General features: G+C 42.6%; 1 protein-coding gene and 1 long non-coding RNA gene across 4 annotated transcripts in view; one reads left to right on the plus strand and one right to left on the minus strand.

The window, feature by feature from the left end:
- The window catches only part of LOC142497881 (phospholipase A2 inhibitor and Ly6/PLAUR domain-containing protein-like), a 30,314-nt gene extending 16,779 nt beyond the window's left edge, over positions 1-13,535 (plus strand). Inside the window, exon 5 of one of the 2 annotated variants that reach the window (XM_075606280.1) lies at positions 12,335-13,535. In XM_075606280.1, coding sequence (XP_075462395.1) covers positions 12,335-12,549 — 215 coding nt within the window. In that variant the 3' untranslated portion in view covers positions 12,550-13,535. Of the gene's footprint in view, positions 1-47; positions 813-12,334 lie in introns of those variants that run through there. The other variant, XM_075606281.1, reaches the window with a different exon arrangement.
- On the minus strand, positions 4,438-20,258 carry LOC142497888 (uncharacterized). 2 transcript variants are annotated; one of them, XR_012802346.1, is made up of 7 exons: positions 19,375-20,258; positions 16,101-16,182; positions 14,514-14,761; positions 7,299-7,496; positions 6,643-6,787; positions 4,973-5,265; positions 4,438-4,644 (listed from the first exon to the last, which is right to left on the minus strand). It is a non-coding gene; the product is annotated as an uncharacterized LOC142497888 (long non-coding RNA). The 2 variants fall into 2 exon arrangements; XR_012802345.1 differs by having other exon boundaries at positions 16,101-16,193.
- Between the last annotated feature and the right edge of the window lie 2,571 nt (positions 20,259-22,829).

Raw genomic sequence — 22,829 nt, forward strand, 5'->3', positions numbered from 1 at the left:
CCCACTGCTTACTTTACTGCAAAAACATTGTCCTCTTCTTGTTTTAGGATTACACTCTCACCATAATAACACAATTCTAATCTGGCTCACTGCCTCAGTAGACAGCAACGGAGAGAAAAGAAACCCCAATGAATGGACTCGTAGAAGTGTAATGAGTAAATTGAAAATGTGGGTTACATAGTTACATATAGTTACATAATAGATGAGGTTGAAAAAAGAGGTACGTACATCAAGTTCAAACTATGCTAAATCCTTATCCTATATCTATACTTACATATTGATCCAGAGGAGGGCAAACAAAAAACCCCAGAGTCATATCATCCAATAATATCTCATAAGGGGAAAAATAAATTCCTTCCTGACTCCAAGAATTGGCAATTGGATTAATTCCTGGATCAATATCCTTCCCATGTATACTTATTTGGTATATCCCTGAATACCTTTCCTATCTAAAAAGATGTCCAACCTTTTTTTGAACAAATCTATTGTATCTGCCATCACAGTCTCCATGGGTAATGAATTCCACATTTTAATTGCTCTTACTGTAAAGAACCCTTTCCTTTGTTGCTGGTGAAATCTCCTTTCCTCCAACCTTATGGGATGGCCCGAGTCCTTTGTACTGCCCGTGGGATGAATAGTTCTTTTGAAAGCTCCTTGTATTGTCCCTGAATATATTTGTATATAGTTATCATCAGTGTTCGACAAACCCATACATTTGCACACCCTGGGCGAGTGGATTTAACATTGTGGTGAGCTCCTATTGGCCCAAGCAGCACACGTGTGGTACTAGGTGGCGAGTAGATTTTTTTGTTCGGCGAGTAGATTTTTTTGTGATTTGTCGACCACTTGTTATCATATCCCCTCTTAGACGCATCTTTTCTAATGTGAATAAATCTAATTTAGCTAGCCTCTCTTCATAAGTTAGATTGTCAATCCCCTTTATTAATTTGGTGTCTCTTCTCTGCACTCTCTCTAGTTCCATAAAGTCTTTTCTAAGGATTGGTGCCCAAAATTGAACTCTATATTCAAGGTCTGGTCTTACTAATGCTTTGTAAAGGGGAATAATTATGTTTACTTCCCTTCCATCCATTGCCCGTTTGATGCAAGATAAGATCGTGTTTGGCTTTGCAGCTGCTTCATGATTTTGGGCACTGTAGGCGGACGCTCACAGAGGTATGCAAGGGAGACTGGTTATGGTGAAATTAAATAAGGCTTTTATTGCGCCTGTTTCCTTAACATCAGGAAACCATCCAAACAAGGGGTAAACAAAGCTTCTATTCACTTGGGAGTATTTCTAGGGAAATACTATGCAGTCCACAACTCCCTTTAGATAAGCATGTCTCCCAGCCCCAAACATATATCATGAAATGAGCAGATTTAAAAAGTCTTATAAATGAAAGTCTTATCTGTTCCTGGTGGTTTGGAGGGGAAATCTTCTCTGTTCCTGGTTGCTACCTTTTCCTTAGGGTTTTGTCAGCATTCAGGTTTAGAAGTTTCCCCTGTGTCTTGCAAGCAGCCTCTTCTGGTAGACTCAAGACGTCTGTCCCCATGTCAGTCTCACAAGTTGTGAGAGTAAGGGACAATCTCCCTTCCTCTCTCAAAAGACAGGCTTTTCTAAGCAATCTAATAAGGCAGGTGGTGTTTGTTAATTGACTACCAGCAGTTAACCACCACACTGCTGGATTAGAGGCATGTTACATGAACAGGGATAACTCCCCTGTTACAGGCACTATTGCTAAGCCTGCTGTCTACAGGCACTCCTAAATCCTTCTCCATCAAGGATTCCCCCAATTTATCCCCATTTAATTTGTAAGTCGCCTTTTTATTCTTGCATCCCAAATGCATAACCTTACATTAATCTGTATTAAACCACATCTGTCATTTACCTATCCACGTTTCCAGTCTCTCCAAGTCCTTCTGAAGAGAAAATACACCCTGCTCTGATTCTTTTACCTTACACAATTTAGTATCATCAGCAAAGATGGAGACTTTGCTCTCGATTTCAACCTCAAGGTCATTAATAAACAAGTTAAAAAGCAGGGGTCCCAGTACCGATCCCTGAGTTACTCTACTCACGACTTTAGCCCAACCTGAAAAAGTTTCATTTACAGTGGCGGCCGCCTTTAGCCTAAATCGGCTGTATCTGCGGCTCTCTGATAATCTCGGTCAGATGCGTTTTTTTTTAGTCCGGAGTGAATTGCGTTATTTTAGCGCTCGTGATATTAGCATTTTATTATCGCTGTCTGCAATACTGCAATGCCGTCTAAAAACTCAGGGGGGCATTCACGAGCTGTTATCTTGGAAGTCTAATACAGTACCTTCGCAGTTTAACCTACGTCAGTACACAGTCTGCGTGTGCACGCGCAGTAATTGTAAATTTGCATATTTACAGTATACATGTATTTGCAGTGCTGTACTGTATGTCTCATTTGAAAATTGTTGAAACGCATAGGCGTGTACAGTACTGTAACAGTGTCACATTTTGGCATATACAGTGCTCCCCCCTCGCTCGGACACACACAGGATAATTTACTAAACTGTAGGCTATTTCAACTTCTTATCTTATCTACAGTGCAGTACCATTCCTTTGAACGTGTGTTTTTCTGGTTTCAATCACATTCCTGCTTGACAGCAGATGATTACTGCGCATGCACCTGTAACTTCACCCCCCACTGCTTTCTTGAGTGAGTGACCAAAAAAAAAAATATTTTTTTTCTCCTCATTTTTTATTTTTATTTTCTCCACAAGCCTGCAAAAACCATCTTGATATTACGATATTCAATCTGTGCTGTAGCTTTTGACTGTGACCCTGTGCGTTTGACTGCACATGGTTGATTTGTGTGCTTTTTACGTACTGTATATGGGGGTGTAGGGATCATATTATTATGATGAACTGCCTTTTGAAATTAAAGTATGTCATTATCTTTGAACTTCATGCAGCTGTACCATGTAGACCCCTCCCCCACGTGCACACAAGGCTCGCTCAAGGATTTGAAACTCTTATCGACAGACACCTCCACAGAGTCATTCATTTTCTGAAGCTTGTCATTGTGTTTTTAATCAGTCCCTAGCCGAGCATCACCTCTCTATGCGCCTGCGTGTAATCCTCTTTGGGATGGGAGCTAGTTGATTACTGCGCATGCACCTGTAACTTCACCGACCACTGCTTGCTTGAGTGAGTGACCAAAAAAAAAAAATTATTATTATAAGAAAACTTCCTCCCAGACAACCTACCCTTGCCCGCAACCACAAGCACACCAGCTCACAGAAGAACACCTACATTCGCTCGCATCGATACGGTGCCCGGCATCATACTGCGCGATATGCTACCGGCACTCAGGGAGAAGTATAGGGTGATGAGTGCTGGTTTACACCACAAGTATGCCATGTTAATTTTTAAGCACCACATGTCCTACTTGGTGTACTGCGAGTGGGCCTTTTGTTCCAGTCCCCGAGGGCCGCAAACAGGCCCGGTTTTCAAGGTTGTCCTAAAAACCGGGCCTGTTTGCGGCCCTCGAGGACTGTAGTTGGCAGGAATGACTGACTGTTCTGCACACCATCCCACTGTAAATGTTTTGACTTGCCGTTCTTTAATAAAGGAGATGTTGCGTTTTGTATATTTTATGAATAAAGATTTTTTTTTAATAACAGGTAATACAATACTTTTGTGCTGAACTGTACTGTACATGTTTTGACCTGCTGTATTTAAATAAAGGAGATGTTTTGTGTTTTAACTTGTATTAATAAATAAATGGTTTTTATTTACTGTACACAAGACCTGCACAATTCCAGTCCCCGAGGGCCGCAAACAGGCCCGGTTTTCAAGGTTGTCCTGAAAACCGGGCCTGTTTGCGGCCCTCGCGGACTGGAGTTGTGCAGGCCTGACTGACTGTTCTGCACACTATCCTACTGTAAATGTTTTGACTTGCTGTACTTTAATAAAGGAGATGTTGCGTTTTGTATATTTTATGAATAAATAATTTTTTTAATAACCACACGTGACTGTAAACCATACTGACTGACTGTAAATGTTTTTACTTTCTGTACATAAATGTTTTCACTAGCAGTAAACCATACACCTGTGATGTTTGAACTGCTGTGCACTTAAAATGTTTTTACATTGTACTGTTTTGTAAATACATGTTTTTGTACTTACTCCATCAATAAAAGAACATGTTGATTTGTTTTAAATTGTTCCATTGGCTCCTTTGATACTGTAACAAAATACAGTGTTTCTAGAATCTACACTACTGTCCAGGCATACTGTGCTGTATACTGTAGGCATGCTCAGTACTGCACATCACAAGAGTATTAACAAAATAGAAGACACATACTGTACTGTACAGTACTGTATGTACTGGTACTGTATAGAAGACACATACTGTATGTACTGTAAAACATGTAGAATAAATGCATACTTTTCATTTTTTCGGGTTTATTATACAGTATATATATAAAAAAGTATTGTATACTGTACGGTCGGAAAATATCAGCATACTGTTTCAGGTATTCTATCCTAATCAATAACAACGGCCACTAAACTGTAGACTCCGGTACGTGGTTTTTTTAAATCCGATTCAGCAATGTGCAGGCATTGTTACACAAAGCGATATTCTCCATCGAAATCCCTCCATTTGCCGTTTTCTTTTCGGAGAAAAAAACAAAAAGAAAAGTTTTACTGTAATGGTCAGTCCCTAAAGAAGTTCCCAGTCAGTCCCACCAATAATTTTCTCGGGGGGCGTCTCCTGTTCACATGCGCCTACCGTCAATGTGATGACACGCATATGCGTTTCAAGAAGGTTCCAATGCGCATGCGTCTAGCGTTTCACCAATTGTTCAGTATCTGCAGTACTGTAGAAGCCGCTCAGCCAATGATATTGCTTACAGGAGAATCGCTTGACTTTTGAATCGCACCGATATTGATATTTTCAAAATAAAAAAAAACAGAAAAAAATACGGCAACATTACTCACCATAGAATTTCCCATTCAGCTGGTGCCGGCGCCGGCGCCAGGCCACTGCCAGTCCAGTATTCTTGATCATACACGTTGACAGTTGGCAGCGGGACTACTACACCTGTAGTCAGCTGATGAGGCTGGAAATCGCTTAGGTACATGCAAGCTTGCTCGAAAGTGCAAGCAAAATCCGGCTCAGGCTGCAGGTATCCGTGCGTGGACAGACAGCAAGGGTGCTGGTGGTGGCACATTGCTTGCCAACGACTGTCGTTACTTAGTTGGTTTTAACACGACCTTTCGCCTTTTGCCGTCTGCATGATCATAGATACAGGAAAAACCCAGTGATACACACCAATACGCTCCAATAAATTCGGGATCAATACGATAAAAACATGGATTGCTACATAACTTTTTCCTTATTGCACGCTTCCACACATGAGGAGCTGGCGAAAATTTGTAAAAGTCATAGTTTTCGATAAAATACTGATAAATTTGAACAACTGTTGCCATCTTATCATCTGTTGCATTAATCGCGGCCCATATTAAATATGCGTACGTTCTGTCGGGTTTTTGGAACACGGTCTGCATTTGTACACTCATGGCGGCGGGTCTCTGGAGAATAACAGAAACTGGTCTTTGTCTTTCTTTAATATGAAAAGCCTAAATTGATACATTATTGTAACCTCTTCCTTCAGTCCCAAGGCCAATTTACAATAGCCCACTGTGGTATCTTTTTTAAACAAAACACCTGCACGTCGACACATTACTGAAGCGCATGCGCATTACAATTCATGAATATCTGCTATCTGGCGGACATGCGAAGAATTGCAACCTATTTAATCCGAACCATTCTCAATAAACGCATCAACCGCGCATCAACCGCGCATCAACCGCGGCTGAGAACGCAACATGAATGCGGCATGCAACCGGTGAAGTACGTAGCATTCGGGAAAAAATCCCGGGAAAATGCGGTGATGTTTTAGAATAAAAGGGGCCGCGGCTGTATGACAACCCTCTGTTGTCTGTCCTTTAACCAGTTTTCAATCCAGGTGCATATATTATTACTGAGTCCAATTTTCTTTATTTTGTAAACCAACCTCTTGTGTGAAAACGTATCAAAAGACAGGATGTTATGACCAATAGCAACTAAAGTCGTGCATTAATAAGGTTGAAAGGTTCTAAGGGCTGGTCATGGATATTTATACCAGTTCCTTTCATAACTAATTTTAATATTATTGATTATTAAAGGGCATTTAACCCACATTTTCAATTTACTCATTACACTTCAACGAGTGCATTCATTGGGGTTTCTTTTCTCTCCATTGCTCTCTATCAATTGCATCCCCATTTGCACCATTCAATACTATTACAACACTGAAGATTAATTAATGTTTGATTAGGCTGATGCGGGGGCTCTCTCCCTTCTTACACTACCCTATTAATATCACTACCTCAGTATAATGCACAGAAACGCTATACTACCCTATGTTTTCATTATAGCTGCACCACTCCCTGCGTCACTGTTATACAGTATTAGCAACACTGCAAATGTAGATTGTGTTCTTTAAACATCTTTAAATACTGCACAATACTCGGTAGGTATAGGTGTTATTAGCATCTAACATCTCCAAAGGTACAACATAAAATAAAAACATCAATGATAGATAGGAGAATAAACTCCCTAATACCGTGCTCAGCTTGGTGGGAATCTTTGCAAAGATTATGTGCAGATATTGTATGAAGATGATGTTCTAATATCCAGGAGGGAACAATCTTCTATGGTATGTATACCGTTTAATCCATGAGATTAACCCCTTCCTGTGTCTGCGGGACCTGTATCTCCAGATACAAGAACAACAAACATAAGAAAAGGGGCACACTAGAGGGAGAGGTACCCTTATTCATTACAACATACTCTAAACAATCAAACATCATACGATCAATCCTTAATAAACATTGGAATATACTAAAATTAGACAGAGATTTGGACAAAGTTACAAAATTGAATCCAAAAATAGTATACCGGAAAGCCAAAACATTGGGATATCATCTCTCACCTAGTATGTATAGAGACAGATTGGCCACAGAAAGAAAACTACCAAAGGGATTTCACAAATGTGGAACCTGTAATTTCTGTAAATTCGCACTTCCAATAAAATCAGTAAGGAACATATACACTGGACGTAAGTATAGGATCAATTCATTTCTAACATGTAATTCCAAATTCGTTATTTATATTCTTAGATGTGCATGTGGGTGCAATTATATTGGAAGAACTACAAGACCACTTAAGATAAGAATAAGGGAACACATCAGAACTATAAAGAAGAAGGATGACAATTACCCAGTAGCCAGACACTTTAAGAACCTTGATCAAGGTTCAGTAGATAATCTAACATTCAGTGCACTCGAACATATATCCATACATCCGAGAGGAGGAGATAGAGAATCACTCCTCAATCGTCGAGAAATGCACTGGATATATACCTTGGGAACACTGGCTCCCAATGGTATGAACATTGACTGGGAATTGAAACATTTCCTGAAATGATACAAAACAAATAATAAAAAAGTCTAGATTAGAATGTATCCAATGACAAGCATTATACTGCTTATTTGTATCTTCCCTATCAATTATTGTCATAACATACCACTATATAAAAACAATATATGTGATATACATGGAATTAACTATATAGGTTATTATGAAATATGTGATATACATGGATACAATATAAATAAATATATAGGTTACCATGAAATGCAACTATATAGGTTACCATGAAATGCATATACACAGGTATATAAGTGGGGGAGAGAAGAAACATATGTATATTTTGTCGGTTCTAGGTTCGCACAGTAAGCATAATATATTAGGAACATTTACTGTCATATACCTTTAAGATCATTTAGATTTCACTTAAACAACTGGCTATTCCTTTATAGCCTTACTAACCCACAACTCATACAGTGGGTTGTTATAACAGTCTTGTTATAAATAATATGTACATAGATGTATTTCTTTCCCCACTGTATTTTCCTCCATACCTCCGTTTCAATTTGATAGATCGTTTTTGCAACACAATATCTATATTGTTTTTAATATGCTTCAAACGCTACTGTCTGTACTGTTGTTGCTTTTTAACTTGTTACTAAGACTGCTGCGGCTGCTCCGCTGATCTGAGCCGCCCCCTGCACGTAATACGTTAGTTCATTCATTCTATTGGTTGCATGACACAGCCAATCAGATTGCAGCTTGGCGATTTCGCGCCAAAAAATTATGAAACAGTGATCAGCTGGTAGCGGAGGGGAGAGAGCTATATCAGCGGGACACTTGCAGCGTTACTTGGTTCTCTTTGACAAAGGGCGAAAGCCTGAAACGCATTAGAGAAGTTTGTCTATCCACCACCATGATGTTGATCGTGGAATAAAGGATTTTTACTTACCCTGGTGTTCAGCCCCTGCATCCATTCCGCTGTGCTCTGCTCCTACCTCTTTGAGGATCTCAACATAAAATAAAAACATCTGTATGAACCCTTTATTAAAATAGGCTTTTTTTTTGTTTTAATCCATTATTGATTACGTTTTTTTTTTTTTTATATATCAAACCTTATAATAAGTCTTATAGCTTATTTGCTTTGTACAGTTGTGTGAAAAAGAAAGTACACACTTTGAATTCTATGGTTTACATATCAGGACATAATAACAATCATCTGTTCCTTAGCAATTCTTAACATTTTGTAAATACAACCTCAGATGAACAACAACACATGACATATTACATAGTGTCATGATTTATTTAACAAAAATAAAGCCAAAATGGAGAACCATGTGTGAGAAACTAAGTAAACTTTATGATACAATAGCTTGTAGAACCACCTTTAGCAGCAATAACTTGAAGTAATCGTTTTCTGTATGACTTTATCAGTCTCTCACATCGTTGTGGAAGAATTATGGCCCACTCTTCTTTACAACGTTGCTTTAGTTCATTGAGGTTTGTGGGCATTTGTTTATGCACAGCTCTCTTAAGGTCTAGCCACAGCATTTCAATCGGGTTGAGGTCTGGACTTTGACTGGGCCATTGCAACACCTTGATTCTTTACTTTTTCAGCCATTCTGTTGTAGATTTGCTGATGTGCTTGGGATCATTGTCCTGTTGCATGACCCAATTTCGGCCAAGCTTTAGCTGTCAGACAGATGGCCTCACATTTGACTCTAGAATACTTTGGTATACAGAGGAGTTCATGATCGCTTCAATGACTGCAAGGTTCCCAGGTCCTGTGGCTGCAAAACAAACCCAAATCATCACCCCTCCACCACCGTGCTTGACAGTTGGTGTTTGTGCTGATACTGTATGCTGTGTTTGGTTTTTGCGAAACGTGGCGCTGTGCATTATGGCCAAACATCTCCACTTTGGTCTCGTCTGTCCAAAGGACATTGTTCCACAAGTCTTGTGGTTTGTTCAGATGGATGCAACTTTGCAAACCTAAGCCGTGCTGCCATGTTCTTTTTAGAGAGAAGATGCTTTGTCCTGGCAACCCTTCCAAATAAACCATACTTCTCCAGTCTTTTTCTAATTGTACTGTCATGAACTTTAACATTTAACATGCTAACTGAGGCCTGCAGAGTCCGAGATGTAACTCTTGTTTTTTTGCAATTTCACTGAGCGTTGCACGGTCTGACCTTGGGGTGAATTTGCTGGGATCTCCACTCCTGGGAAGATTGGCAACTGTCTTGAATGTTTTCCACTTTTGAATAATCTTTCTCACTGTGGACTTTAAATTGCTTGGAAATGGATGGCCTACCCTTCCCAGATTGATGGGCAGCAACAATTGCTTCTCTAAGATCATTGCTGATGTCTTTCCTCCTTGGCATTGAGTTAACACACACCTGAATGCTCCAAACCAGCAAACTGCTAAAACTTCAGCTTTTATAGAGGTGGTCACACTTGCTGATGATCAATTAATCAAGGGCATTTGATTAGCAGCACCTGTCTGCTACTTAGCATCTTAATTCCTTTGGAAGCAGTAAGGGTGTACTTAGTTTTTCACACATGGCTTCTCCATTTTGGCTTTATTTTTGTTAAATAAATCATGACGCGGTGTACTTTGTCATGTGTTGTTGTTTATCTTATTGTTATTATGTCCTGATATGTAAAACCATAGAATTCAAAGAGGGCGTACTTTCTTTTTCACACAACTGATTACTGTAACTGTGTAGCCTAATATTACTTTACTGGTATGCAGAGAAGAGTCATATATTTTGGTGCAGTTCCCAAACATAAAATGCTGTCTTAATACATACATTCCAGTGTAAGTTGTGTCAGGTGAGGGCCAATTTACATAGTTACATAATTGATGAGGTTAAAAAAAGACGTAGGTCCATCAAGTTCAAACTATGCTAAATTTAGATAACAGATACGTTATCCTATATCTATACTTACTTATTGATCAAGAGGAAGGCAAACAAAAAACCCCATTAAGGGGAAAAATGAATTCCTTCCTGACTCCAAGAATTGGCAATCGGTTTAATCCCTGGATCAACATCCTTCCCATGTATACTTATTTGGTATATCCCTGTATACCTTTCCCATATAAAAAGATGTCCAACCTTTTTTTGAACAAATCTATTGTATCTGCCATCACAGTCTCCATGGGCAATGAATTCCACATTTTAACTGCCCTTACTGTAAAGAACCCTTTCCTTTGTTGCTGGTGAAATTTCCTTTCCTCCAACCTTAGGGATGGCCCGAGTCCTTTGTACTGCCCGTGGGATGAATAGTTCTTTTGAAAGCTCCTTGTATTGTCCCTGAATATATTTGTATATAGTTATCATATCCTCTCTTAGACGCCTCTTTTCTAATGTAAATAAATCTAATTTAGCTAGCCTCTCCTCATAAGTTAGAATGTCCATCCCCTTTATTAATTTGGTGGCTCTTCTATGCACTCTCTCTAGTTCCATAATGCATTTTCTTAGGATTGATGCCCAAAATTGTACTCCATATTCAAGGTGTGGTCTTACTAATGGTTTGTAAAGGGGCATAATTATGTTCACTTCCCTTCCATCCATTGCCCGTTTGATGCATGATAAGATCTTGTTTGCCTTTGCAGCTACTGCATGACATTGGGCACTATTGCTAAGCCTGCTGTCTACAAGCACTCCTAAATCCTTCTCCATCAAGGATTCCCCCAATATATCTCCATTTAATTTGTAAGTCGCCTTTTTATTCTTGCATCCCAAATGCATAACCTTACATTTATCTGTATTAAACCTCATCTGCCATTTACCTGCCCACGTTTCCAGTCTCTCCAAGTCCTTCTGAAGAGAAATTACATCCTGCTTGTATGGACAAGTCAGTGCGGTCAGTCAAAGTAATCTTTTTCTGCACTGTACTTTCAATCTGTTGTTGCCCGAAGGGCCAGTGATGCTTTGAAAATGAATACTTGTAACTGTATGTACAGTAGCACTGTTTCCCCCCTTCTGGGAAATTTCACAGACAATTCTACCTAATGTGTGGTGCAATACCTCTTAGGGTCAGGAGAGCTGAGCTGATCTGCGATGTAATGAAGATGGGACAGGCTTTCGTTCGTCTCTCGGTGTTCACAGCGCCTCCAGCCGTAGTGGGTTCCAGGGTGTCCGGAAATCAGCCCCCACTACTGCATACTTCTCCCTCCTGCCCAAGGACTGATACTTTAGAAAGGAGTGTGATATCAATGGTCTTAATTCAGTATGGTCACAACAGGACTTCCTCTCTCTTCAAGAGCAGGACTCTCACTAACTTGGTCACACCCTCCTAGGAGACTCAAGAAGCGGCGGGCTCATGGTTTATACCTATCCCTGATAGGCTTAAACAGGACATGAGTCACCACCTTACTTCTATCACTCATAAGAAGGGCATAGGGGGGTCAAGAGCCCATAGATTTAACCTGTTACTGCCTGCAGCTAACAGGACTGACATAACAGGGATTACATGGGGAAAGAAAGGCATAATGGGACATACCCTGTTACATGTAAATGATACAGTGAAGATTGTCTATGCAGCGTTATTACAATGTATCCCCAGTGTAGTTAGTAACACTTATGCTGTGACCTTACTGTACAATGTAATTGTAATGCTGGGAGAAAAAGAACAGTTACAATGTGCAGTAAAACTCACGTGTAAATGCATCAAGCTGTCACTGTGCCTTATAATCAGAGTAACACTCGTGTTTTATCTGTAGTGTGTAATTACTCAGTAACCTCAGTGTAGAATAATACAAGCAGTGAGCAGTATGGATCAGATGTACTCCCCCTGCTCACTCCACTGAGGTTCAGCTGCAAGAATACTGTAAATGCATTTCTCTGGAGTTACACTGTACTTACTCATGTTTTTCTCCTTAGGATCCATATCAAGCACAGTGGCCCAACGGGGTTGTGCCACTGCAACTATCTGCAACCATGGTTACCATTCTGCGAGCAACATCGGTAACCAATCTGCGAGCAGCAATGGTTTAACCACAGAAGTGATAATTAAATGCTCCAATGGAAATATTGGTCTCCACCCAGGCTTTTTCTTTCCAGCTGCTGCTCTTCTGCTGATGAAACTCTTATCTTAGTACAATCCTAAAGCAGCCTATAATATGTATTCCCCCATTTACGTAATGCAGAGTATATGAGAACTTCTGTATTAGGTGAAACCTTTTTTTATTTGGATTTACAATAGATATTATAAAACCTACTTATATTGTTTTATTTTCTGTGTACATATAGATTCAGATTATTAGGTGTTTCTGTGTACATATAGAATCAGATTATTAGATGTTTCTGTGTACATATAGATTCAGATTATTATGTGTTTCTGTGTACATATAGATTCAGATTATTAGGTGTTTCTGTGTACATATAGATTCAGATTATTAGGTGTTTCTGTGTACATATAGAATCAGATTATTAGATGTTTCTGTGTACATATAGATTCAGATTATTAGGTGTTTCTGTGTACATATAGATTCAGATTATTAGGTGTTTCTGTGTACATATAGAATCAGATTATTAGATGTTTCTGTGTACATATAGAATCAGATTATTAGATGTTTCTGTGTACATATAAATTCAGATTATTAGGTTGTTTCTGTGTACATATAGATTCAGATTATTAGGTGTTTCTGTGTACATATAGATTCAGATTATTAGGTGTTTCTGTGTACATATAGATTCAGATTATTAGGTGTTTCTGTGTACATATAGAATCAGATTATTAGATGTTTCTGTGTACATATAGAATCAGATTATTAGATGTTTCTGTGTACATATAAATTCAGATTATTAGGTTGTTTCTGTGTACATATAGATTCAGATTATTAGGTTTTTTTGTGTACATGTGTATAAGGATTCAGATTTTTTTGCTATTTCAACTGCAATTAATTCTTGTGATTTCAAAAATACATAGACTTTAAATTGAAATATTTTAAATAACAGTTATTTTCAACATTGTAAGAACTGTGGAACTGCTTTAAAATGTATTGTGAGCAGGGCCGCCAACAGAAATCTTGGGGTCAAGGACAAACATTTTTGACATAATTTGTACTTAAAAGTTCTCTTGAGTTATTGGAAAAATGAAAAATAAATATTATATTACAATGCAATCTGTTTATTTTAATATTTGTATTAAGTTACCTCAAAACTTGTTAGATACAGGTCTGGGGGAGGGAGGTATGGGCCTAGGGGGAAAGGGGAAGGTATTGGTCTAGGGGAGAAGTTTGGGCCTCCGAAGAAGGGGGAGGGGCAAGAAGAGAAGGTATATACCTGGGGGGAAGTAAATATATGGGCATGGGGGAGGGGGTGAAAGGGATGTGCCTGGGGGTGTGTGTATAGGTATGGGGCTGGGCGGGGAGGTGGAAAGGTATGGGCATGGGGAGAGAAGGAAAATTATGGGCCTGGTGTGGGGGTAATTTATGGGCCGGGGCAAGGTATAGACAGAGGAGTGTAAGTGGTATAGAACTAGCAGACAGGAGGATATTATGGGCCTGGGGTGGTAGAAGATATTGGCCTGGGAGTGGGGAGGGGGGGGGGTAGAAGGTATGTGCCTGTGGGGGAATAAGGTATATGCCTGTGTGGAGAAAGTATGGGCCTGGCAGGGTTGAAGGTTTGGGCCTGGGGGGGTATAAAGTATGGGCCTGGGGGGGACAGTTATGGGCCTGTAGATGGGGTGTTAAAAAAGGGCCTGGGGGGGGGAGGAAAGGTATGGGCCTGGGGGGGTGGAAAATTATGGACCTGGGTTAGGGGAGTGATGGAGGAAAAGTATGGACCTGGGGAGGTGGAAAGGTATGGCAACAGGGGGAGGAGGAAAGTTATGGCAACAGGGGGAGGAGGAAAGGTATGGATTTGGGAGGAGAAGGAAAAGTATGTGCCTGACGGGAGGAGGAAAGTTATGGCAACAGGGGGAGGAGGAAAGGTCTGGATTTTGGGGGAGAAGAAAAAGTATGTGCCTTGTGGGGGATAAATTGTGGGGCAGGGGTAGGGTTAAAGTATGGAAAGAGGCGTGTAATGAGAATAGGACTATCAGACAGGGAGAAATTACCTTGAGAGCTGGATCCTGGAGGTTCAAGGAGGGATCTTCAGACAGCCCATGCAGAGGCTTTCACAAGGCATGTGGCGGGCTTTCGAGGGGCTGCTGATGGCCCACGGTGGGTGGTCCTTTTTGCGTTCACCTTGGGGTCTTGCTGCCACCAGTAGCCCACAGAGAGGCCTGCGGAGGATGCAGGTAGGTTTGGGGGTGGTGGTGGGGAGGTTGGGAAACACACACACACTTTAATCCTGTTTAAGCAGCTGCAATGCCAAAATATTATAGTTACTGTAGGTTTTGCCAGGCTTTTTTAATTAACAGCTTTCTATATTTATTGGATAATGAAAAGTAAAACATTTGCAATTACCAAATATTTGTAAGAGAACCTTGGGTTACCTGCCACTGAACCCTGTGGGTTCCACAGAACACAGGTGTAGCAATGGTCCCGTCCGGTCCTCATTTCCCCGTTTCCCCCTCCCATTGCCTTCCCTGTAGTGAGGGTAGTGGTGGGTGGCGACGGGCTGGCCGGCAACTCCCTTTTCAGGGCGCTGCCAAGTTCATGTGCTCACGCATGCGTGGAGGCTCGCGCATGCGCAGAACTGTTGCGGCGCCCATTATTAGCAGTGAGGTATGGCAGAGGTGGCGATCCATAGCAAAGAGCTTCCAAGAGTCGCGCATGCGAAGTAGAGATCGCACACGCGGCAACAATGAGATAAGGCTCCACAAGAGACTACAGCCCCCAGAAGGCCTAGGGACATGTAGACACGTGATGCCAGTAAGCCAATCGCGCTGCAGAGATATCCTGCAGGGAGAGTTACATTTCGCGTGCTGGCACCAGGAAGTCAGTTGGAGCCAGGACGCGGATAGGAGAGGGTGGATAGGTGCAAGGGTCTGTGATCGCCTGCACTTGGACAGAGACCACCTAGGCCCCAGATAGGCCATCCCTTCCCGATAGAGCTTACAAACTAAATGTGTCATCCATCCTGCACTTACCCGACAAGGAGCACAGAGTGTATCTATTTTCCATTGATTAGTGTTAGCTGTGTTTCTCAGCCATTTCTAACCCATGTCCCCTTTTGATAAACATAAAAATCTCACCCCCCTTCAAACCTGCCTCCCAATCGTTTTATTTACATTTTAAATATCGCGACTAAAAACAAAGCATTTTCTAAATTTAGCAAAAATAAATATTTCGATATTCACATTTTTTTTTACATTAAAAAACCATGAATTTCTTCAGTTGCTATCAGTGGGACAATGTGCGCAGTGAGGCTGCGCGCTCGCCACAAGCTTTGGGATACTGGGCGCTGTGGAATATAGAGCACAACGGAAAAAAGTATTTAGTTATGTATTTATTTTGTATTTGACTACATCCGCCAGAGAAGGGCTTTGCTGGTACTGAGTTCTGAGAATTTTAATAATCTGTGATAACAAACCAGAAACACGAGAAAGCAAACACTTCAATGTGCTGAAATATGTTCAGACTTTTATATTAAATCCCAGACCTCTCCTTGTGCGCACTATACATACGGCACTGTATTTTATGGTGTATTTTTTTTACTAAAATACTAATATTTATTTTGAAATAAAAAAGGAACTCACCGAAAAACAGAAAACTAATGCCATAGCGGTGTCCCACGTGGCTGGTTAGTGGTACAGCGGCACCGTCCACACACGCCAAACTCTACAGTGTAACTCACAGAGGAAGGAAAGATATTAGGCCCCCTACTGCGCGTCATAAGATGATGCAATAACCTGCATACTTTCTATAGTAAGAAAGCAATAGGTATCAGGGTTTTATTTTTCGTTTTCCAAAAAAAAGTTATATTATACAGTAATATTGATTAAAAATGTTAGGGGGTGCAATAGAGAGACAGTTCTCAATCAAAGAGAAATGTTTTGGATTTATACCCTCGGGTCATTATACATACCGATTGGGAATTAAAACATTTTTTGACATAAATTATTTATTATTGGAATATATCTGGATCATGACTATTATAAAAAATGTAAGGTTATGTTCTTGCCTCCACTGCCCCATGTGTTACTACAGTATTTATTAGTATCATTGTTCTCGTTCCCATTTCAGCACCTTGTGTTTGTCTCATTAATATTATGTATCTCATATTATAGGCTAAAGCAGTAAAATTCCGGGCATTATTGAAAACCCTGCTCTCTGATTGGTTAAAATTCCGGGCATTATCCAATCAGTAATGCCCTGAATTTCAGCAGCTTGCAAAATGCAGTTTTCAATCTGTTTATTTTCAGCCAATCAGCTTTCAGAACAGCTGAGTCAGGGCAGGGGATTGGTTTGAATTAAGTAAAAGCTCTGAGACATGACAGGGGATTGGTCAAAAAGTATCAGCCACAGTTTGACTCCTCCCCCTCGCGAGCTGACTGAGATTTTCAGAGCAGATTCAGTTGAATTGGGGGGGGGGGGGGGGGAGAGAGAGGCTGCAAAGAAGTAAGTGTGTTCTGTATAGAGGTGCAGTGTTGTGTGTGTGTGTGTGTGTGGGGGGGGGGGGTGTAGAGGTGTTGTGTTGTGCTGTGTTGTGCTGTGTTGTGTAGAGCTGGGGGGGAGAGTGCAAAGTTTAGTAAGTGGCTGCATTTTTTATTGTGGCTGCAGTGTGTGTGTGTTGTGCTGTTGTATGGGTAGCAGCAGTTTGGGTGAGTGTAGAGATGATGTGTGTGTGTGTGTGTGTGTGTGTGTGTGTGTGTGTATATAGAGCTACCGTGTGTGTGTTTGTGTGTGTATAGAGCTCCAGTGTGTGTGTGTGTGTGTCAGTAGCAGTGTTTATGGGTGTAGCATGTGTGTGTAGCAGCAGAGTTTTTGTGTGTGTAGAGCTGCTGCGTGTGTAGAGCTGCTGCTGTGTGTGTAGAGGTGCTGTGTAGTGAGTGTAGAGGATGTGCTGTGTTGTGTGTCTAGAGCTCCAGTGTGTGTGTGTGTAGAGGCACTGTGTTGTGTGTGGTGTGCTGTTTTGTGTGTGTGTGTGTGTGTATGTGTGTGTGTGTGTGTAGCAGTAGTTTGTGTGTGAGCTGCTGTGTGTGTGTACACAGAGGGGGCGGCAGTGTGTGGATATACTGTAGATATCTGCAGTGTAAGAGGATATAGAGTTGGTTTCATGTATTTACCATTTTATTTTAATAAAAAAATCTATTTAACTATACAACAGTGTCTATTATTTATGAAAAAAGCCTACATTTAGCCTATAATAGTAATTATCCCCTCAGATCTGGGCATTACTGGCCAATAATGCCCTGGCTGGGTTAAAGTCCCTCGGCTTCGCCTCGGGCCTTCAACTCTTCCAGCCAGGGCATTATTGGCCAGTAATGCCCTGTTCTTCAGGGATTATTACTTAATTAATGATCAATCATTTTATTCATGCTAAACCCTTGTAGATAAGATTTTTCTTATTCATCTTGGTAATTATTGTCATACTTAAATGCTTAATAGTTATGATATATTCTTGCAGCGATATGTATGAGTTACAGAGGTTGGACAGTGGTATTTGATTGTTACAAGTGTTAGATAGATTTATGTATCTTTATGTATGATTAGATGATTTATTATATTCTTTTCACCATATTAACACCTGTTCCATTATATGTGTTCAAATAATATGAGACACTTGCTTTAAGTCCACTTCAGGTACTCCATTACGCACTTTTCTATTGCTATTAACTTTTTAACCCTTTGTATGTAGCCGTTCCATTTAGCTGTTTCTGGGTTCTGTATGACATGCTATTTGTGTTCGTTGCTCCATCAGAAGAGAAGTATGTCCCTTTCCCCCCTCCGTAGGATGCATAAAATGTAAACCTTTGTTTACCTATTCACCAGCCAATCAGTATGCAGGATTTTGCCAATATGTCACTTCCGGTGGGGAGAGACAGACCACAAGAATGGATGCTAGCAGTAGAGATGTATACTCTGATGAAGCGCTGTCTACAGCGTGAAACGCGTAAGAGTGGCAAGAGGGAAAGAGATAGGGGAGGGAAAGAGATAGGGGAAGGAAAGAGATAGGGGAAGGAAAGAGAGAGGGGAGGGAAAAAGATAGGGGAGGGAAAGATAGGAGGTGGAGGGAGGGAAAGAGATAGGAGGGGGAGGGAGGGAAAGAGATAGGAGGGGGAGGGAGGGAAATAGATAGGAGAGGGAGGGAGGGAAAGAGATAGGAGAGGGAGGGCAGAAGGAGGGAGAGAGAGAGAGGCTAGAGGGAGGGAGAGGCAAGAGGGAGATGGGCAAGGGAGGGAGGAGAGAGTGGAAGGGAGAGGAGGACGAGCCCCAAGTTACTTATTTAGCTTCCCAAACATACCTTAAAACAACTAACTGAGAGACATCTGTGCACAAAAATATACAGTATGCTAGTTAAAATCATCACAATACTGTATATTTCTTCTGGCAACTTGAGATTGTTTAGTTTCTTGCAATTTCCTCTGTAACTGCTTTGTCTCATGTGATATTTTTCATTATTTAAGTAATAATCCCAGAAGAACAGGGGGGAGGAGAGGGAGGGTGGCGGGGAGGGTGGCGGGGAGGGAGGAAAGAGTGGGTGTGGGGGAGGAGAGGGGGAGGGGATGAGAAGAGAGAGAGGTGATGGGGGAGGGTGAGGGGTGAGGAGAGAGTGGAGGGGGGAGGAGAGTGGAGGGGGAGGAGAGAGGTGAGGGGAGGAGAGAGGGGAGGGGGGAGAGAGAGGTGAGGGGGGAGGAGAGAGAGGTGAGAGGGAGGGGAGAAGGGGGAGGGGAGAAGGGGGAGGAGAGAGAGGTGAGGGGGGTTAAAAGAGGGTAAGGGGGAGAAGTGGGGTGAAGTGGATGGAGATGGGGGAGAGAAGTGGAGGAACAGTGATAAACTACAACGAAATAAAAAGGAAATACAAATTACCTTAGCACGAGCTACAGATGTGGTGAGAATTATTACTTTGTTGTAAGTAACAAAGTTACCAGTTGGGACAGGCAGCTTCTGACAGCACTAGCAATTGTGTGTGTGAGAGAGAGAGAGGGAGAGACTGCATGTGCTGCCGAGCTGAGCTGTGTGAGGAGAGGTGCTGTGAGAGAGGGAGAGACTGCATGTGCTGCCGCACTGAGCTGTGTGAGGACAGGGGCTGTGAGAGAGAGAGAGACTGCATATGCTGCCGAGCTTAGTGAGGAGAGGGGCTGTGAGAGAGGGAGAGACTGCGTATGCTGCCGAGCTGAGTGAGGAGAGGACAGGTGCTGTGAGAGAGGGAGAGACTGCATGTGCTGCCGAGCTGAGCTGTGTGAGGAGAGGTGCTGTGAGAGAGGGACAGACTGCATGTGCTGCCGAGCTGAGCTGTGTGAGGAGAGGTGCTGTGAGAGAGAGAGACTGCATATGCTGCCGAGCTTAGTGAGGAGAGGGGCTGTGAGAGAGGGAGAGACTGCGTATGCTGCCGAGCTGAGTGAGGAGAGGACAGGTGCTGTGAGAGAGGGAGAGACTGCATGTGCTGCCGAGCTGAGCTGTGTGAGGAGAGGGGCTGTGAGAGAGGGAGAGACTGCATATGCTGCCGAGCTGAGTGAGGAGAGGGGCTGTGAGAGAGGGAGAGACTGCATATGCTGCCGAGCTTAGTGAGGAGAGGGGCTGTGAGAGAGGGAGAGACTGCATGTGCTGCCGAGCTGAGCTGTGTGAGGAGAGGGGCTGTGAGAGAGGGAGAGACTGCATGTGCTGCCGGGCTGAGTGAGGAGAGGGGCTGTGAGAGAGGGAGAGACTGCATGTGCTGCCGAGCTGAGTGTGGAGAGGAGTGAGGTGCTGCCAGACCTTGGAGCAGGAGAGGTATTTACAGTTAAGTTTTAAAATTGGCGTTTTATTCTCAGCGCGCTCTCCCTGCGTCTCTGAAAGGTGAATTGGTAAGTTGCCAAAAATTCCGGGCATAACTGAATGAAAAATGCCCTGAATTCTAACCAATCAGAGAGAAGGGATTTCAATAATGCCCGGAATGTGTGCGTGTGTGTGCGCGCGTGCTCATGTATCTATTTGAGTGCTGGAGGGGTCAGGGTAACTGAGTTTCACGGACCCTCTGTCCCATAACCTCTTTCATTTGCCATCACATGACAAATTGCGGACGGTTGCGCAAAAAAAACGCTTTTTCCACAAAGAATTTGAAAGAAACGTTTTAAAACTGTTGAACCAAGGGTACATTTTTCAAGTGAAATGAAATCTTCATCAGATTTCTAAGCTTCCATACTGATCTTTATGTTTACAAATATAATAATCATTTGAGGACCTAATTTGGTCAGATTTGCCTATCTCTACCATACACAGCATACATTTTTCCATTACACCACAAAATGGATTCTTGAATCCCATGTGACCTTCCTACAAGAGGTGGGTGTCATTCCCTATAACAGACACATCCTTAACTGGGCTGCATCCCATGCACCCACCTCCCTCTCTCACTTCCTTGTTGCAGACAGAAGGTAAAGTGTGGGAGTGTGGCTGATTGAAGGAGTGAGAGGGTGGGATTTGAGTGTGGGGGATGCAACTTGTTTAAATGTGCAGTGGACAACACTGTTGTCATGGAGATGTCTTCAGCTGTCCCCTGAGCTGTATTTTACCTGCAGCCCAGGGCCTTCAAAAGCCTTCTCACGAATGGGGGTGGGAGGGGGAGATAATGCACTCATCCACAGCGAGCTGGTCAGTGCATTTTTCTAGCTATGTATATACAGATGTAGCAGGTGTTATTAGCGGGACACACACAATGTACCTGTGGGAGTATTCTGCACTCACCCCAATTTACTAAGCATTGCATACAGCTTTGTTATCAATAAACTGGCACGTCAAACTCTATTTAAATTGTGCTTGTGTGCGTATATGTACTTAGCTCAAATCTCCATCTGCTTCAGCTGCATCCCCCCAAAAAATGTTTTCATTTGTATTGGTGACCGAAATGGACTGCACTAGGCTTAGAAACGGTTAATGGGATGTATTATAAAACAATATTTCTGTGCGCCACAAAATAAAAGTGCATCAAAATCGTCTGTCAAGTTCAACTCCTACATATGACTGTAGGGGTAAATATGGCTGCTGTTAATAAAGGTCAAGCCTTTACCCCTACCTGTCAATAATACCGTTGCACTCTGTTATGTGCCTGTATATCCAAGTATTATGTCTTGGGCTCACTCAGTCAGGCTGCTACGCGATTTGTGCGCACTTATGTGAGTGCGCACGTTCGGCACTCTTGTAGGTTTGACAATGAGGGTTGTCAAACAAGAAACAACTACCGGAGGTGAAGTACAGCGGTGTCACTGCTGCACCCGAAGGAGACAACTGAAGTTGTAATTTCAAGCGGCAGCCGCGTCACGTGTACTTCGCCAGCCAATCACAAACACACACACTTTGTTTCTTTTTTTAAATTAAATGGATGAAGTAAGTCCCGCTTCCAAGTTCCATCATTCAGTCTGCTGGGGATGAGCACACATCGCCCAGCAGACAGGGGTGCGCAATCGCGGTGCGCAGATACAACGTAGTGTAGTAGGCTGTCTGAGCTCAGCTTTAGGCCGAGTCCATGGTCCCTGCTGGCGTGCTGAGGCGCAGGGAAAGCGGGTGCTTTCCCTGGCCTTGCGGTTGCTTACCGCAAGCGCTCTCAGCAGCTTTCAGGGGGCGGTCCGGGGGCGGGCGCGTCACTGGCCGGGGGCAGGCCAGTGACGTCACGGAGCTGGTTCGCCCTCATTGGGCGAACCGCTCACGTGACCGGCCTGTCTCGCCGGCAAGCGGGGGAATTTTAAATTCCCCCAAGACCTGCGCTTCCGCAAGCGCGCGGAAGCGCAGGTGAGCCCCTACTAAAGCCGCTCTAATTGCGGCTGTAGGGGCTCAGTGCTGAGCGGGAGCGCACGTCAGCACGCTTCCGCAAGCACGCAGGGAACATGTCCGGGGCCTTAGCCTGGTTCCAGCATCTCAGGGACCGGGGTTAACGTTATGTTCAGTTGGGAAGTTGCAAAGCTGTCTGCGACCTTTCCCTGTAACAGTTTTATGTAACTAATGTTATGTTTCATTTCTACCCACCAATCAGGGACTGGGCACTTAGACAGAACCTGGCCCTCAATATTGCAATATGGTGCATTAAGTGTATGAAAAGGGGAGGAGTGAGACCCCTCGTTGGCTTCAGCTCAGCTTTGGTTGTTAGTTCTTATTCTTGGCTGAGAGAAGTAGCTGTAGTGCCAGTTCCTGTACTGTTCCAGGATGGAAATCCAGACTGGTCAGGCCCAAGACCAGTTTCAGTAAGCACTGCAGTGGAGGATAACAGGGGAAATCTCCTTAGGAAGGTCCCTGCAACCAGACCTGCTAGTCTAGTTGCAGGGACCTCCCTAAGGAGATTTCCTTACCCA

The sequence above is a fragment of the Ascaphus truei genome, chromosome 6 (assembly GCF_040206685.1).
Source record: "Ascaphus truei isolate aAscTru1 chromosome 6, aAscTru1.hap1, whole genome shotgun sequence".
Classification (NCBI taxonomy): domain Eukaryota; kingdom Metazoa; phylum Chordata; class Amphibia; order Anura; family Ascaphidae; genus Ascaphus; species Ascaphus truei.